We start from the raw sequence: 19,040 nt of genomic DNA, 5'->3' as shown, positions 1-19,040 counted from the left end.
AGTTGGCCAGAAGGAAGGGTGTAAGCAGTTCACATCCTGCCCCACTGTACACGGCAGCCCTGGAAGGCGGAAGGTGGGCCCCAGCAGAAGATGAGACTGGCGAGGCAGAATGGAGCTGACGAGAGCACCTGATGCTCCAGACTGTGGAGTGTGAACTTTATCTGTGGGTTAATTTTTAAAGACAGCAGTTATAAGATGAGACCTGTTTTTCAGAAAGACAACTGCATAGGAGCAAGGAGAGACTGTTCATAGGGAACTCTTTGGAAAATGCACCTGAGTATGACGTAGGCTTGAGCTATGCGGGGGGAAGGCACGGACAGAAAGCTCTCAACCAGTATCTGCTGAAAATGAGAATGGTGGGGACACATGACAGCTCTCCGCCAGGCCCACCCCCGCACCGTCCCGGCAGCCCTTACGTGGAATCCAGCAGGGTCCCATCCAGAAGCGAGGCGTTGTAGTGATACTTGAGGTAGTCCCCCTTCTTACTCAGCACCGAGCAGTCAGGGGGCTTGTAGCGGGAGGTGATGCTGATGGAGTCTGAGGGGTTGTGGAAGTCGATCACGTGGATGTCAAACACCAGCACAGCCGAGCCAGGGATATTCCCTATAGCACGGACAAGGGAAATGAATGAGTGATCCCTCCAACCAGCAGCACATGTGTCCCCCAATACCACAAGGTACCTCCTCACAGACCCCAGCGAGGAACACGGGACCCAGCTGTGAAATCCTAGAGAATACTGGGAGAACGGAGCTGGAAGGGCTGTTAGAACTGCCCAAACCCTCACTTCATGGATGGGGAAACTGAGGCAAGATTTGTGCAGGGTCACACAACCAGCTAGGAGCACAGTTTGGACTACAATTCAAGATGTGAGTTATGCTCCATGGAATCATTGAGCCTGAAAGATTTACGGCTCAGCTGGTCACAGATAACGAAACTAAAGCTCAGCCAAATTGAGGCTCACCCCGCTCCTACCAGAAGTTAGAGGTAAGATGAGAAAATCAGCTTAGATGAAAATCACTCCAGCCCCATCACTGGGCAAGAGAAACACAACTAAGAGAATCGTCATAGGAAAAAACACCTAGGCAAACAGGCCCATATACACCCCTCGTGACATAGTGTGCCTAACAGTTCATAACGTGCTTTTACAACACATCCTCCGTTTGACACAAAATTATTAATATACTTTTTTTCATTATCTCAACTTTTGAAAACATCACCTCACATCTGAATAATGTTTTACAGTTTAAAAAAGTATTTTTCACATACATGCTCTCCTTAAATCTCTGCAGCAACCTTGGGGTAAGCATTTCCATAAGTCCAGGACTAGCAGATGCTCCATGAATTTTATGACAGCCTCTCAGGGGGCTGGGGAGGTGGGGACACCTTAAACACATGCATCAGTTGATAAATATACCCTCAGATAATTTCAGAAAAGTTTAAAGGTGAAAATTTTGTAAAGGGTGTTACTTAGAATCAAGGATGTATTAACACTTTCATTGGCAGTTTAGAGACAAGAAACCAACTCAGATATGATATAACTTGTTGAAGAAACAACACAGGAGCCAGCCTGGTGGCATAGTGGTTAAATTCGCACACTCCACTTCGGTGGCCCAGGATATGCCAGTTCAGATCCTGGGCATAGACCTGCACACCACTTATCAGGCCATGCTGTGGTGGCATCCCACATAGAAGAACTAGAAGGACTTACAACTAGGATATACAACTATGTACTGGGGTTTTGGGGAGGAAAAAAAAAGAGGAAGATTGCAACAGATGTTAACTCAGGGCCAATCTTCCTCACCAACAAAAAAAAAAGCATAAAAAAATAAAAAGAAATAATACAGCTATAGACAGAATTCAGATAGAGATATGTGAACACCAATAGCTCCTCCCCACCCATGCTCCGCCCATGTACTTTTCTGTGTCTGTTTCTTGGTTGCTCTCTAACACACACACACACACATGCACACACACTCTTAATGGATGCACTCTTCTAAGTGCCTTATATGTATTAATTTATTTAATTCTCATTATAATCCCATATTCACAATCTACAGATGAATAAACTGAGGCACAGATTTGGGGGCCTGCACAAAGCTACTAAGGTAGTAATTAGAGAAGTTTGTTCTTTCATAGCAGAACTCAGGTGCCTGATATTCACTTGTGATGGGAAATTACCGATGTGAGTGGTAACAGGGTGTAGGTGCCTTCCCACAGGAGCCAGTTATTGCAGACTGCCAGAGAAGGTTGCTCAAGAAGGTTGCTCAGAACCAGGGCTAAGGGCAGCTCGACGGGGGAAACCAGCACACACTAACAGGGACGAGTGGCTGCAAGGCCAGAATAGTGTTTTCTCAACCTTGGTTATCCATTAAAATCAACTGGGAATGAACCTTGGAAACATTATGCTAAGTGAAAGAAGCCAGACACAAAATCATACTGCATGATTCCACTGATATGCAATGTCCAGAACAGGCAAATCCACAGAGACAGAAAATAGATTAGTGATTACCAGACTTGTAGGGTGTGTGTGTGTGTGTGTGAAATGAGGAGCAACTGCTCAATGGGTATGGGGTCTCTTTTTGGAGTGATGAAATGTTCTGGAATTAGATCGTGGTAACGGCTGCACAACCTTGTGATTACACTAAAACTTATCAAATTGTACACTTTAAAACAGTGAATTTTATGTTATGTGAATTGCATCTTGATAAAAATTAAGTTAAAATATCTCTCTCCTAGGTAAATATCCAAAAGATAGAGATTCAAACAGACATTTGTATACCAATGTTCACAGCAGCATTATTTACAGCAGCCAAAGGTGGGAATAACTCAAACATCCATTGACGGATGGATGGATAAACAAAATGTGGTATAAACACACAATGGAATATTATTCAGCCATAAAATGGAATGAAATTTTGATATATGCTAAAACATGGGTAGACCTTGAAAACATTATGCTTAATAAGCCATACACAGAAGGACAAATACTGCATGATTCCACTTAGAACAGGCAGATTCATAGAGACAGAAAGAACGGTGGTTCCCAGGAGCTGGGGGAGGAGGGAATGGGGAGATATTGTTTAATGAGTATGCAGTTTATGCTGGGGATGATGAAAAAGTTTTGGTGAGAAACCATGGATGGGCCTTGAGGACGTTACAATAAGTGAAATAAGTCAGACAGGGAATGACAAATACTGTATGATCTCACTTATATGTGGAAACTAAAAAAAGCCAAACTTGTAAAAACAGAGAGTAAAATGGTAGTTACTGGGGGATGGGGGGTGAGGGAATTGGTGGTTTAAGGGTACAAACTTGCAACTGATAGATAAATAAGTCCTGGAGATGTAATGCACAGTGCAGTGATTAGAGGTAACAATATTGCATTATATACATCAAATGGGCTAAGAGACTAGATCTTAATTATTCCCACCACAAAAAAGAAACCATAATTATGTGATGCAAAAAGGTGCTAGCTAACACTACAACCACAATTACATTGCAATATATGTGTATCAAATGTACCAAATCAACGTGCTGTATACCCTAAACGTAGACAATGCTATATGTCAAATATATTTCAATTAAAAATAAAATAAGGTTTTGGGTATAGACAGTGGGGATAGTTATACAACATTGTGAATATATTTAATGATACTGAACTGTACACTTAAAACTGGTTAAAATGGTAAACATGTATATTATACCACAATTAAAAAATATACCAATTAATGTAATAAACCACATTCACAGAATAACATTTAAAAAATCATATAATCATCTAAAAATCACCCGGGAGCATTAAAAATAATGTCAATGCCTGGCCCTCCTCTGGGATTCGGATACAGCTCACGTAGAGCAGAGGTCTCAGGCGGTGTCAGAATGTCCTGGAGAACTTGGGAAAAATACAAACGGCCAGGCCTTTTCCCCCTCAGCATGGCCGGGTTCCACGATTTTAAAGCTCTCCAAGTGATTCTCATCTGAGATACACATCAGCATCTGAGAACCGCTGGACGAGTGGGACCAGGCTTTGCATTTTTTTAAAACCTTTCCAGGGGTTTCCAACAGGCAGCCAAGTTTAAGGAAAACTATGCTAACCGGTCTATAAGTGACCAGCTGAGGAGACTGAGGAAAACCCATCTCTAAGAGGAGGACAAGGGTGCAGGCCGCTTACAATGTGGTGGGATTGGTGGAAAAGAAAGCTACAGCGTGACCAGCTCCATTAACCTCTCTGAAGAAAACATGGGTGGATGGAGCCCAGAAAGGGACGCCTCTGACAAGGGCCTGCTGGCACTTGGCCAATGCAAATTTAATCTCCCCTCAAAGGCCTTTCTCAGGGCAAAAAGGAACACGGATCACCCACCACCATGGGCCGTGCCATCAGCTTGTCCAGCACTTTCCTAATAAGTAACTCAGCTTCTCAGTCCCAGAGGATCCCAGGCCCAAGTATTCTGATCAGCAGAGAAGAGGATGACACCCAATCAAGTAACTATTGAGCAACCGGACTGCATGTCAGCTCCCAGGCAGTTAGCATAAGTCAGTTTCCAACGTGCCCAATTAACCCACAAACACATGTCTATAGAGGCATCCACAAGAACGGAAGCTCTGTGTGGGCTGGGAGTTTTGTTCATCTTGTCTCAGCTGAGTCCCCGACATCTACAGCAATGCCTGGTCATGAAGGCACTCAAATCTTTGATGGACGGGTAGATGAAGTTTCTGGGCCTGCAAAACAAAGACTAGACCTCGAGCCCTAAGATCCGCCTGCCTCAGGCAGCCAGAAGCCCTCCCAGCCCACTCCCATTATCTTACTCTGCCTTCCACAAAAATCTACAGTGTAGGAGTAAGTGAGGAGCAGCCAACAGGTGAAGCAATCCAGCATTTCATTAAGGCCCCAACACCAGTCTCCTATCTGAACAAACCCTTCACTGAAGGAGAAGCTGTCATTCAATTTTCTTCACTACAATGCCTCCTCCAGAAGAGACACAGATGACAAAAAATAAAGGCAGCCGGCTAGCTCAGCCCAAGTGAAAGGCTACAGCTCCTGGTAGTTGTGGGTTTCCCCCAAGAGCTCTGGGACCTCAATGGGCCTCTTATCTCAACAAAAAATTGTTTCAAGGTTTGAACGAGCTCATATGCAAGAAGTCCCTGACACACAGAGGGTAAACTATTAGTTGTTTTCCTCACTGTCCTCTTTCCTAAGAGTGCTCAAAAGGTGATTTGGAAGTTGGGACACAGAAAACCATTGAAAGGGATGCTTCCGAAACCCCATGGGCAAAATCCATTCTCCCCTTCAGGGCTGCAAACATATCCAAGCATCCTAACTTCCAGGGCTGATCTGGACACAAAGCAGAGAGCAGAAAGGGCCAGAGCCTTTCCAGAAGGTCCACCCCCTCACCTCTAGCAACCCTGAAGGGAAAAATGACTGCAACAAAATGAAATGCTGATGGAGCCTGAAAACCCCATGGAGAGCTCAGCATGTCATTCCTTCCACAAATATTTACTGGACGCATACTGTGTGCTTGTGGGATGTGGCAAAGAAGCCACAAACTGCCTCTGTGTCCGGACACCCTTCTCAGGTCAGTTGCATTAGGTCCTATGCAAACCCCACAAAGAGGCCAGGGGTGCTCATCAAAAGAGGACAGAGGCAGGCCCCACATAAGAGCACCTGGGTGTTACATGTCAGTGCGTGCCTTCCCCCGCAGCAACATGTGGTTCAGGAGGAAGCAGCCTCATGCCCAGAAAATTTATGAGACTTCGCATGCTTCCCAGAACCTTATATAATTCTTTGCAGAGTTCTGTGTCGTACTTGATAGAAAGCCAGAAAGAGAAAAACAATTTAAACAAATGTTTTCCATCAATACATTCTTTTTAGAGAAAGGAAGCATTAGTCTTGAGGACATAATGAAACACGAACATTCAGAAAGTATTTGGCTATTTCTGTATGTACTTGGCTAGAAGTAGAAATTTACATGATACGAAACAACAGAGTATCCAGACACTGGACAAACAGGTGGTGAAGCGAGCTTCTTGAGTGTGTTTTAAGCTGTGATCTGTTATGCCTTCATAAATCAGAAATTTAAGTCAGGAGGAAAAAAATGTTTCCCCATGGAACACCCTGGTTTCCAACCAAGCTGATGTTTCTTAGATCCTCTGGACAAACCCTCCTGGGAAAAGGCTGAAGATTCACATGATATAGCAGCAGAAGTCAGAAGAGGATTAACAAAATGAATGGGGACAGCCAGCCAGGCCAGTCAGAATCCCACCAGCAAAAAGAATAAAACAGCGAAATAAATACTGCATCAACCATTCCTAAGCAAGTTAGCAAAAAATGGTATATGAGAAAAAACATAATTAAGAAAGAAAATATGGTTTGGAACACTATGCAACCGTTAAAAAAATATCTGTTGGGATAGAAAGTTGCTCATAACAAATTAGGTGGAAAGAGAAATCACAAAGTAACATGTAGAGATGATCCCCTTTTTGTGAGTATTTATCACTGTAGGTGGCTATGTATTTCCTTTTACCTACAAACGTTCACATATGCTCAGAAGTACAGAAGGATATTCACTCCACAGTTGTATGAGTTTCCCATTGCTGCTATAAAAAATTACCACAAACTTGGTGGCTTAAAACAACGCAAATTTACTCTCCTATCTCTGGAGGTCAGAAGTCTAATTCCAAGGTATCGGCAGGGATGTGTTCCTTTGGGAGTCTTTAGGGGAAAATCTGTGTCCTTGCCTTTTCCAGCTTCTCGAGGCCACCCTCATTCCTTGACTTGTGGCCCCTTCATCCATCTTCTAAGTCAGCAGCTTAGCATTTTCCCCTTTCTCTGACTTCCTACCTCCCTCTTACACTCTTTTAAGTACATCAAGGCTACCTGGACGACACAGGATCATCTCCCCATCTCAAGATACTTACCTGAACCACATCTGCAAAGTCCCGTTTACCACGTAAGGTCACATATTCACAGGTTCAAGAGACAGGTCACGACATCTTGTGGGGCTGCTATTCTGCCTAACACATTACAATGTTTATTCCTGGGTGGTGGGATTATGAGAGATTTTTGTTTTCTTTGTTTATTTGTACTATCTTTTTCTAAAGTCAACATATATTATTTGCATAATTTTTTTTAAGATTGGCCCTGAGCTAACATCTACTGCCAATCTTTTTTTTTTTTTCCTTCCTCTTCTCCCCAAAGCCCCCATACACAGTTGCATATTCCAGTTGTAGGTCCCTCTAGCTGTGCCACGTGGGAAGCCGCCTCAGCAGGGCCTGATGAGTGGTACCAGATCTGCGCCCAGGATCCAAACCAGCGAAACCCTGGGCCACTGAAGTGGAGTGAGCGAACCCAACCACTCAGCCATGGGGCCAGCTCCACTGCATAATTTTTAAAAGGGAATTTGCTATTAGGGTGACAAAATGTTCTAAACCTGGATTATGGTAATGGTTGTAGAACTTACCACATTTACTAAAAGTCACTGAATTGTATACTTAAAATGGGTGAATTTTACGGTATATAAATTATACCTCAATAAAGTTGTTAAAAAACAAAAACCAAAAAAAAGGAGGGTGTTTTTGTGGCCAGCCCCTGTGGCCTAGTGGTTAAGTTTGGCATGCTTCACTTAGGCGGCCAGGGTTCGGTTCCTGGGCGTGGACCCACACCACTAGTCTGTTAGTGGCCATGCTGTGGCTCACATAAAAGAAAAAAAGAAGAAGATTGGCAATGGATGTCAGCTCAGGGCAAATCTTCCTCAGCCAAAAAAAAAAACACAAGGGTTTTGCAATTTACTTTCCAATGGCTTAATAACAACAAAAATGTAATTTTAGAGAGAGAGAAAGAAAATAAATATAGCAAGATGTTAACAATTGGTAGATCTAAGAGGAGTTCACTGGAGAGTTCTTTCAACTTTGTCATAGGTTTAAAAATTTTCAAAAGGAGGGGCTGGCCTGGTGGCACAGCTGGTAAGTGCACATGTTCCGCTTCGGTGGCCCGGGGGGTTCGCCGGTTCAGATCCCAGGTGCAGACATGGCACCGCTTAGCAAGCCATGCTGTGGTAGGCATCCCACATATAAAGTAGAGGAAGATGGGGACAGATGTTAGCTCAGGGCCAGTCTTCCTCGGCAAAAAGAGGAGGATGGGCTGCAGTTAGCTCAGGCCTAATCTTCCTCAAAAAAAACAAAAAAAGATTTCAAAAGCAAAAGGAAAATGGGCAGGAAGAACAACGGAAATAAAAAGAGCACCTCTAGAGACAAGAGTTATTTGGACATTCAAGTCTGAAGCTGCACTTCCGCTTCAACATTCTGGCTGTCAAGAAGCCCAGGTTGCCTGGAAGCAGCCCGTCAGTGCCGCTTAGTTTAATCTTAGGAAGGCCGCTCACCTCTTCCTTCCTCTCCGTACCCCAGGTGAGGGGGCACCACAATCCTCCGCTTCTCTCCAATGCAGACACCAAGTAAACCTTCATCCATGCCAGCAATCACGTAGCCCTGCCCAATGTACGTGTCAAAGGTGCGGTTCCGGGAGTAGCTGGAAAAGAAGAGAAAGAGGTTCCTCACAAGGGACACCACAGCAGCTGTGGACATTAGTCGGTACCATGAGCAGCAACAGGAACGCAGAGGCCTCCAGACCCAGAAATAGGGTGAACCTTAGAATCTGAGGACATAGCCTGGGAACATGCTCCCCTGAAATGGCAAACAACAAGAACCCACACACAGTGTGGGAGCGGCCGCCTGCAGAAACAAGCCCTCCAGCCCTCTGTTTTGGTCAGGTTGTGACTAGGACGCGGGGGACAGGGGGCAACCACACCGAAATGTAGCTAATGTAAATTGGACTGTATGCTTGGTAACCATGTCAAGTTAATGAAAGAAGCATCAAGGGTGGTCCTTATTAGAAACTAAGAATGCGTCATAAGGACAACACCTCCAGTATCTAAAGAGGAGAATATCTGTATATGTGGGACAGGACTATTCGGATTGCTGAGAAAGTATCATACACACTGGGAACAATTCAACTCTGCAGTCTCTGCCAGAGCCAGCCTGAACTCTCCCTAACGTAGTCCCTGCTCACCGAGCTGCCTTCTGGTGAGCACTTGGGTTTCCCAACTGCCACTAGCAGGAGGCCCAAGCATTCTGCTCAGTGGAGAGATCCAGCCTCTGCACAAATTGCCAACTGAGTCCAATCATTGTGAGTTTAGTGAGAACAGGAATCAATTCCCCAAATCCTGATGATTCTTGGATGAAATAATAAAACTTCATGTGCCACGTCTACTACCAAAGTCTGAACCACAGTGGTCTGCACCCATCACCCACCTCTACCTGGTGCAAATGTGGCCAAGAGCCCGTGGTGAAAAAGCCAGTCCATTCCACCATTACCTCATCAAACACAGCCAGAGGATGACTGTCTCAGAGAAGGTTGCCAGCTGAGCAGGGCCAACGAGGTGAAAAGGCAGAACCTGAGGGGCTCTTCCTTCTCAACATCCCTCAGAACCAGAAAGCCAAGGAGCGTGAAGAAATGGTAATAACAGATGATTCTCCTCACCCAGGAGGCAGATTATCTGCATAGTCCCCCAGAGGGGGCTTTGGAGAGGTACCCCCTCACACATTGAAGAGAGAAGCCCCCCACTGAGCAACTCCATCCTCATCCCCCATACAAGCCAGGAGGGCCAGGATGGGAACACAGCAGCGAAGAACACAGGCTGGGCTCTCTAGCATCCTCTAGCCATGAACAGGCCTCTCGCCTTCCCCAGGTTACTACCCGTCCGGCAGGTATTTGGCGATCGTCAGCAGAGCGAAGCCCACCGCTAGGCATTCCAGAAGAAGAGGACACCTGCGAGATGGGGTCCTTTGTAAAGGGACACCAAGCAGTGGGAGAGATGGCAGGTAGCTCCGAGGAGGGAAGAGCCATCAGGTGGGAACAGTCAGGAAAGGTTCCACAGGGTTGGGAGTGACAGTGGACACTGAGGGCTGCAGGAATCTGCACAGGGGAAGAGCACTGGGGTAACAGCAGGGGCCAAGGCTGAGAGGACGGAAAGAGCCTCAGAAGAGACTGGAGGACCAGGGTGGGCTTGAAGTATAGAGAACTCTGAACAACTCTAAAAGAAGACTTAAATAAATGGAAAACCATCATATTCCCCAATGGGAAAGCTGAGAAGTGGGAAGTCGTCAATGCTCCCCCAAACTAATTTATGAATTTTAAAACAATTCCAATCAAAATCCGAGCAGTGTGTAGCGGAGAAGGGAATGACTCTAAAATTCATTTGGAAAAATAAATAATCAAGAATACTGTTTTGACGGTGCAGGATATAGCAAGCTCTCATTTCTCTAAAAAATTAAAATGTTAGAATATGTATATGTACTTCATTGTATATGTATGGAGGCCCTAGGAAATTAATGACATTAGTTCCTGTGGAGAGAAGACCTGGGTGACTGAGGGACAAGGACAGGAGGAGAATTTTTCACTGAACGCTCTTTCATACTTTTTAGGATTCTGAACCATGTCAATGTATCACTTAGTAGAAAAAAGTGATGTTTAAAAAAGAAAAAGAATCCTCTCTACCACACAAACTAAAAAAAGCAACAATAGTTAAAGGTGTGATCTTGGCCCAGGAATAGCTAGATTAATGGAAAAAGATAAAAATTCTAGACAAAGACCCAAAAGAATATATAAGAACGTGGTACATAATAAAAGTCACATTTTAGATGAGTCAGGGAAAGTTATTCAATAAAGGATGTTGGAAAAACTAGCTAACCATCTGGGAAAAAATTACGTTAGATCCCTATTGTCACACTGAATACCAGAATAAATTCCAGATGGACTGAAGACTTAAACATGAAATCACTTATGAACAAAGAAAAAGACTGGGGGAAATTATTGATATTTACCTCAGGGTGGCAAGAATGGAAGGGGTCAATGGGAAATCATTACATTTTATTATACATGGTTGAATTGTTTTACATATACAATAAGAACATAATACTTTTTAAAATAAAAATTGTAAGAAAGAATATTTTAAAGGCTACAACACTAAAACCATTAAAAGGGTTTGAGGGAAATACAGGCAAATATTTATATACTCTAGGGGTGGGGACAGACTTTTTGGAAAGTCCCCAGAGAGAGAATAAATAAGAATTTCTATAAGAATAAAGGAAACCATAAAGGGGAAGTTGAATATATTTAACAACATAAAAAGTTTACATTTAAATAAGTCAAAAGTCACAATAACCAAAATAAAAATGCAAATAGAGTATGTTTTCAACAATATCCAAACATAGAAGGGTTAATATCTTTAACGTATAGAGATCCTCAAATCAATAAGAAAAGCACAAATACCAATACTCTCACTATAAAAACAGGCAAAAACATGAACAGGTAAATCACAAAAAAAGATAGTCAAAAATAGTCAATAAATATTTGAAAGAATTTCAACCTCAGTAGCAATCACAGAAATTCAGATTAAAACTATAAGCTTCCATTTTTCTCCTATAAATTGGCATAGATTATTTATTTTAAAATGATTCTCAGTGTTACCAAGTTTGTAGGGAATGGGCACTCTTAGACAGTGATGGGGAGTAAAACTTGCCTTGAGGACAACTTGGTAGTGTATATCAAAAACTGTAAAAACACACTTAACCTTTGACCCAGAGATTCTTCTAGAAATTTATCCCAAGGAAACAATCTTATACTTTAAAATTTAGCTACAAAAATAATTACTGTAGCCCCTCTTAGTATGTCAAAAGGTAGAAAACAGGGATTGATTACCTAAATTAAATCTATACAATGGAATATTATGCAGCTGTTAGGATGGGCTAGATTGCCATGCACTAAACTGGAAAGCTGTTTAAAACCTAAGAAAATTGTCGTTCCATTAATATGGAAAGAAATCTGATGCACACTAGAAAAATGGTCTTTCAATTAGAAATATAATTCCAGGGAATAAAGGACAGAACCAAGCTCATATCTAACAACACACATATTGAATTTTTTTTATAATAGAAAAAGAATAAAAACAAATCAATAGGAGAATAGTTAAATAAATTTGGTATATTCACCCAATGAAATACTATGTAGACATAAAAAATAAACGATTTCTAGGGGCCAGCCCGGTGGCTCAGTGGTTAAGTGTGTGGGGGACTAGCAGTGGCCACCCCAAGATATGTCTCTTTGGCATGAGGATTATTTGGGGCTGGTTACTTTTAATAAACTGCAGACAGGAAAGGAACTCTGAGAAGCAGAGTTTACTTACCCTTTGTTAAGAGACATTTACATTGTAAGGGAAATCTCCATCTGTAAAGGTGTCTCCCTCTCTGTACCAGGAAGAAGGGGGGATGACCTTATCTCTAGAAACTCTTAATCAATGCCAAAGGCAAGGACTTAAATCTGAATTTGTTTACTGTACTTGTGTGGTACTCTCCAATGATCGACTCCCCCTCCACCCCCAACATCTTCCTTTGTCGTTAGCTGAAGATGATATTTAAGGTGGGGGCTTCAGCCATTTTGGCGAGTTGCTCAGCTTCCCTGAGCCTCTCCCATGTATACATGTTACAAAGCTCTGTTCAGTTTTCTCCTGTTATTCTGTCTCACGTGAATTTAATTTGTTCTCTGGCCAGAAGAACCCACAGTGGGTAGAGGAAATGTCTTCCTCCCCTACAAGTGCACACGTTCTGCTTTGGCGGCCCAGGGTTCGCTGGTTTGGATCCTGGGTGTGGACATGGCACCGCTTGGCACACCATGCTGTGGTAGATGTCCCACATATAAAGGAGAGGAAGATGAGCATGGATCTTAGCTCAGGGCCAGTCTTCCTCAGCAAAAAGAGGAGGATTGGTAGCAGATGTTAGCTCAGGGCTAATCTTCCTCAAAACAAATAAAATATATACCATATAAAAATTCTTCTGTAATGTTTCTGGATGACTAAATAAACCGGAAGTCTACTACCTCAGGGAGACAGATAGATTGCTATCTCTACTATGTCTGCTCCACCAGAAGCTAAAGGAATGGTTTCCCAAGCACACATGCCACTTGAATGAGCAAGACACACCAGACGCCTGCTCCTGGCTCCAGGCCATCTGCACAACTGCAGGATAAGCCTGATAAACAAAACAAAACTTTGAATAACAACAGAGGCTCAGTAATTAGCCTCTACGGAACAGGAAGGAAGCTGTAGACAAGCCCTTAAAGCTTGCAAAGTGCTTTCACCTACCTTATCTCCCTAATCAACCATTTCTGAGAAAGGTGCTAATAACAGGTTAAAAGCTGAAGCTCAGGAAGTGAAACGCTGTCCAAAGTCACACAGCCAATGCACCACACACGGAACAGAACCCAGGTCTCCTGGCACCAAGTCTGTTTGGTTCCCATCCTACTGCCTGGACCTCCCTTCTGTTCCCGTCCTATCTTGGACACAATAGGTGGGTTTATACTTGGATAGGGGGAGATGGTGGGAGTCTAGGGTGAGCCTCTCCTTACTATATTTAGTAGGACGTTCTGGAGAGTGAGGGCTCCAGTCATTTCCTTACCTGGAATCAAAGAAGGTGCCGTCCAGAAGTGTGCCATTGTAATGATACCTGAGAAAGTCCCCACTCTGACTTCGCCGCTCACAGTTTTCAGGTACTACCTTATTCTCAATGGAAATGCCATCCTTGGGGTTATGGAGGTCCAATAATGCAACATCAAACACCAGAGATGCCTGTCCAGGAATGTCTTTCCCTAGAGTGGAACATAGGAAGATGATGAAGTCAGGACACAAGATTTAGGAAGTACTTTAACTACAACTTGACACCCACTGTGTCAGGGTAACTCATTCCTTGAAGATTTCAAGCCAAGGAAACAAATGTTCTTCCATGTCTTGGGTGGCCCCTGGTGTCTGACCACACTGCCTCACCGTGGTGTCCACGGTGTCTAACCATGGGTTGGTGGGTATAATTTGAAGCCTGACTTCCTCAGAAAAAGGAGCAAGCTGATGTTAATGACATGAGAGACTACTGTGACCATATTTTACATGCTTCTGCTGGCAAATCAAGGCTCTGTGTGGGTGGTTGTGCACCCACATGCAAACCCAAATACATAGCTCTGTGGGTTTCTGTTTGTGTACAAGTGCAAATCATAGACATTTAAAGGCACAAATTCCAAAGCTCAGATCTGGTTCTGGAGAACACTACATAGACTTGTTCTTTGGAATCCACAACCAATTTTTTTAAGAGGCAAAATGCAAAATTCATTCCTTTAAGTGCATCCCAAACAAGATATAAATAAAACTAAAGTTAGCTGAGATAAGATAAAAAAAATGGCACCCACAATCCAAAACATAAATAGTCCTCAAATAATTTCTCTCACTTCTACATGGTACTGCTTCTCTTGGATGTTCCTAACAGTGAGGATTTATTGAATATCTGCAATGATAATCCACATGAGGAGATTATTAGGCACTAGCTCTCCCTGTAAAGATCAGCATCAACCAGTAAATAACTCTAAATCCAGTAATTTGGGACAAAAGGACATTAACCGACAAACCACCAACCTCAACACTCTTACTTGCCATTTGTCATACCACACAAGGGGTAGGCCTGGCTAAGTGGGCCACACAGCATGGCAATCCTGTGCTCCTTTGATTGGCCCTCTGGCAGAGCCACCTCCCTGCCTCCTTCTCCCCAGAGGAATGATGAAATCTGCTGAAGGCGGGCTGCTGAGTCAGCCTCTGGAATGCAAGGTGTGGTCAATCCTTGAAATGTGGGTGTGGGTATGTGTGAGATAAAACATTAACCTTTTGTACTTTTCTGTATCTTTTAATTTAAGAAAAAAAAAAGCTTTAAAAGTAACCCCAGTGTTTAAATTTTTCTAGCATTATGTCCCAACTGAAAACTTTTTTATAACAATTTTATTGAGATATAATTCCCATACCATACAATGCACCTATTTAAAGTTATACCTGGACAGCTGAGCACAGTATTAAAGTATAAAAAATAACTCTTTTAAATAAATTATTTATATTAAATATTTAAATTATTAATTAGTTAAAATAAATAATATTCCTCATATTAGACTAGGCATCTAGTTTTATTATGTATGTTTATCCGTGTAGATGATGTCAAAAGGATTTGGGAGCCAAGGTGAATAACTCCCACTGGCCAAGGATGACATAATTTGAGCATTGATAAGAATAACAGCATACCTGGGGTTGGGGAGAATTAAGACATATTTATGGTAGTTGTTTTCAAACTTTATTTTTCTTTTAGCAGGGAAACTCCCCCCGACTCCACTTTTTAAAGAAACTGTCTGCAGATCTCCAGCATGTAAAACATATAAAAGTGGAGGTAGACAGAGAGGAGGCCAAGCCCATCCACTCAGGCTCCCCTTTTCTCCCGCCCTGTAGACCTACAGAGCCGGGAAACATAGTTTGCAAAATGTTATATTAGGGGCTTATTAGAAGTCAGGTACCAAGGTCAGTAACTTCTTAAATAGCATCATGTGTTCATTTCCATTCCAGTGTGAGGAAGATTCGCCCTGAGCTAACATAAATTGCCAATCCTCTTCTTTTTTTGCTTGAGGACTATTAGCCCTGAGCTAACATCTGTGCCAATCTTCCTCTACTTTGTATGTGGGATGGCTCCACAACATGGCTGATGAGTGGAGTAGGTCCACACCCAGGATCCAAACCTGTGAACCCAGGCTGCTGAAGTGGAGCACACAGAAGTTTAACCACTCGGCCACAGGGCTGGCCCCGTTTCCATTCTTAACTACATATATCTGCTTGTTTAAGTGCCTGGAGGTCTCTTTGTTGTGTCAGCCCGTCAGTATGGTTAAACATGCCTGCAATTCAAATATGAGTAACTAAGAGATTCTACTTATCAGCCAGTATTCTGTTTTCCTTCACAGTAAAACTACAAACAGGACATTAATTCAAATTAATGTTTTTCTAACATTATGCTTTGCATCTGTCCACATGGAGCTAATGTTACAGGTAAAACCCATCATAAAGGTACAAATCAGGGAAAACATGGCAACTCGAGCATTATATGCTAAATTTCTACCTTGCTGTCTACAGCCTTTAGACTGTCTAGTTGAAATCTCATTTCACAGATTGGAAAACACAGGCTGAAGAGGTTGGTGCCCAAGGTTACAGCTTATGAGGCAGTGGCAGAGGGCTTACTTATGAATGCCAATGACCGTGAATAAGTGGAGGTTACTGGACCTCCATCATCAGACAGCAGATGCCCTAGGCTGGCACTGTCCCATAGAACTTTCTGCAGTGATGGAAATGCTCCTTATCTGCACTGTCTGGTATAGTAGCCCTCAGCAACACATGGTTCTTAAGTACAACAAATGTGCCTGTGCAACCAAGGAACAGAAATTTTAAATTTCATTTAATTTTATTTTAATTTAAATGTAAATAGCCACATGGAGCTGGTGGCTACCATATTGGACACTGCAAGTCTACACCCAAAGGTCTGGTGGGTTTCACCAGTAAGTTAAATTAATCACTGCAATAAAAATGACAGATGAGAGTGGCTTGAAGAATGAGAAAGACTTACCATCTCCATCTTCTCCATAGGCCAGAAAAGGAGGTATGGTGATGATGCGCTTTTCCCCCACACACATTCCCAGCAGCCCTTTATCCATCCCAGGAATCAGCCAGCCAATTCCCACATATGTGTCATATGTTTTCATGCGATTGTGACTGAAAACCAACAGAAAGGGGAAAAGTCCCATATCATGAAAGCGTTTCTAGCCCACCCCTCAATAATGTTTTTGTTATCCAAATATTAGCTCAACAATGAGCCCACAACCATCCCTGGTGATAGGCATTTATGGACCTTTGCTCTCAATCAAAGAGCAGAAAGTTGTCAAGTTTATGAAAAGTATGTAATTAAACCACAGTGATTCACCAAGACAGGCCTGCTCTTCTATCTAACTAAATACACTATAATGAGAAGAAAGCCCAAAGGACAGACTGTTCTCCAGCTTAGCACCTAACCCCTGCACGTCTCTGTAGCTTCATATGCATTCAGCTTTCCCCTCCTCCTTCCATGGGAAAACTACAAAAATGAACCAAAAACTGCAGGAACGTACTTGGCAACAGGGCTCTTCACTTAACGAGATCTCAAAATGCTGTTAATTTAGATAAAGACAGGTCTCAGATTTTTCTAAGATGTATCAAATTTTGACTCTGGCACTATGAAGCATGAAACATTAACCAAAAGCCTTAAGTAAAGGAGTTGGAACTCGTGAAAGTTGGGAAGAGTGCCTCTTCTGGTTTCTCCATGGGCATAAAAAGCGGGTGAGACAGGAGGAACTAAGGGGCACTTCACTGATGCTACCATGAATGGCGGGACTCACCTCGAATCAAACAGTGTCCCATCCAAGAATGTTCCGTTGTAGTGGTACCTTACAAAATCAGACACCTGGATGGTCCGAGGGCAACTGGGGGGCTTGAAATAAGTGTGAATCTGAACCTGATCTTCAGAATTCCAAATGTCCATCAGAAGTACATCAAAATGAAGCACTGAATTTGGGGGGATCACACCAGCTAGAAATGAAAGAGAGTTCACATTGAGAAGCTGCTGCCTTTCAGGCCAAACATGTAGGATGCTGCCAATGTGAAAGGAAGCTAAAAGGGTTCAAGGGGTCACTGGTATAATATTCCAAAATGAGCCACACTCCCTCCCTCTTTCCTCCAAATGAAATTGAAAGAAAAGAGAAAAAAAAACCAAAATTTTCTTCTCAACAAGGGTAACATTCAGTACACCTGTGTTAATAACGCCGTCTTTCATATCGAGAAGAAATAAACCTAAGATGAAAGTTTAGCTGTATGTGTGTGGGTGTGTTCACTGCTTCTCATTTTTCCCCAAGCTAAAGCTTTCAAAGAGTCTCTGGTCTGCCAGGACGGAACAGCGTGCAAATGTTTTGGTTGTTTCTGCAGATGTGTTTTCAAACATGGAACAAAAACTTACAAACTCCTTCACTTCCGTAGGCCAGGTTTGGGGGGATCTTCACAAAACGCCTCTCATTGACACACATCCCGACCAGAGCTTGGTCCATCCCTGCGATCAGTTGTCCTTTTCCCACAAACACGTTGAAAGTGGAGTCTCTGTCATAGCTGAAGACCCAAAAAGCAGGGAGAGAGAAGGAAAAGCATAAATAATCCTTCCCTTAGTGAAACCATCCTGTGAAAATGTACTCCTTGACGAGTGAGGTCACTGCAAAATAAAAAGCCTGCAGAGGAGTTACCGACACAGGAAACGTCTTCACTGCACAGGACTCCTAGGCTTGGAATTTTAAATTACCCCAAATGTTGCCAGCAAATCTAGTTAGATAAGCATCAGCATAACTTGTCCTAGAAAAAAATATATGTTGTTATGTTGTTTTGCAAAATAGCTCCCAATTCTTCTAATAAAAAAACAGAGTTTACTTCATTTCTATGTGATTGGTACCTAACAGCAACACCATAGATACTAATGAGCAAATTAACACTGATTTTCTTCTCTCTCTTTTTTTTTAAGTCAGTAAGTTAAACAAAGAGGCAGCATGGTCTAGCATAATAGGTACTTAAACTCTCCTAATCTCAGTTTCCTCCTCTACAAAATGAGAGCAATAATAATAGCCACCTAAGATCCGCGTGATATAACAATGTGAAAAGTGCTCTGAAAACCTAAGGGCTATGCCGATATTATTATAATTACTACAGGTAATAGAAAGTCTGAGGTAGTCTGGAAATCATTAATATATATGTTTTTAAGGCTGATTGGTTTGGCCTTAGGTAGAAAGATAAATAACGGAATCATGGCTAAGACTCAGGTTCCCATCCTCTTCAATGTCATCTTCAGCAACCACCAAGGGTTTGCCTATTAGGACACTGTGCTAGGTGCTCTGGGGGATATAAAAGAAGTGTAAGGCGTGGACTTTGCCTACAAATACCTTATAAACTGGCAGAGACACCACAGAGTTTCAGACACTGTGTTTAAGAAAACCACTACTGGGGCCGGCCCCGTGGCCAAGTGGTTAAGTTCGAGCACTCTGCTTCAGTGGCCCAGGGTTTCGCTGGTTTGGATCCTGGGTG

At 42.7% G+C, this 19,040-nt stretch overlaps 1 protein-coding gene across 1 annotated transcript in view; it reads right to left on the bottom strand.

Annotated features, from left to right (window-relative positions):
• Nucleotides 1–19,040, bottom strand: part of FKBP9 (FKBP prolyl isomerase 9) — a 40,121-nt gene that overhangs the window by 10,743 nt on the left and 10,338 nt on the right. Inside the window, exons 2-7 of the mRNA XM_014838703.3 lie at nt 17,935–18,080; nt 17,321–17,510; nt 16,516–16,661; nt 13,504–13,693; nt 8,376–8,521; nt 417–603 (exon numbers count right to left, since the gene is read on the bottom strand). Coding sequence (XP_014694189.2) covers nt 417–603; nt 8,376–8,521; nt 13,504–13,693; nt 16,516–16,661; nt 17,321–17,510; nt 17,935–18,080 — 1,005 coding nt within the window. The remainder of the gene's footprint in view (nt 1–416; nt 604–8,375; nt 8,522–13,503; nt 13,694–16,515; nt 16,662–17,320; nt 17,511–17,934; nt 18,081–19,040) is intronic.

The sequence above is a fragment of the Equus asinus genome, chromosome 1 (assembly GCF_041296235.1).
Source record: "Equus asinus isolate D_3611 breed Donkey chromosome 1, EquAss-T2T_v2, whole genome shotgun sequence".
In the NCBI taxonomy this organism is placed as follows: Eukaryota; Metazoa; Chordata; class Mammalia; order Perissodactyla; family Equidae; genus Equus; species Equus asinus.
This window is presented reverse-complemented; position numbering and strand designations above follow the sequence as displayed.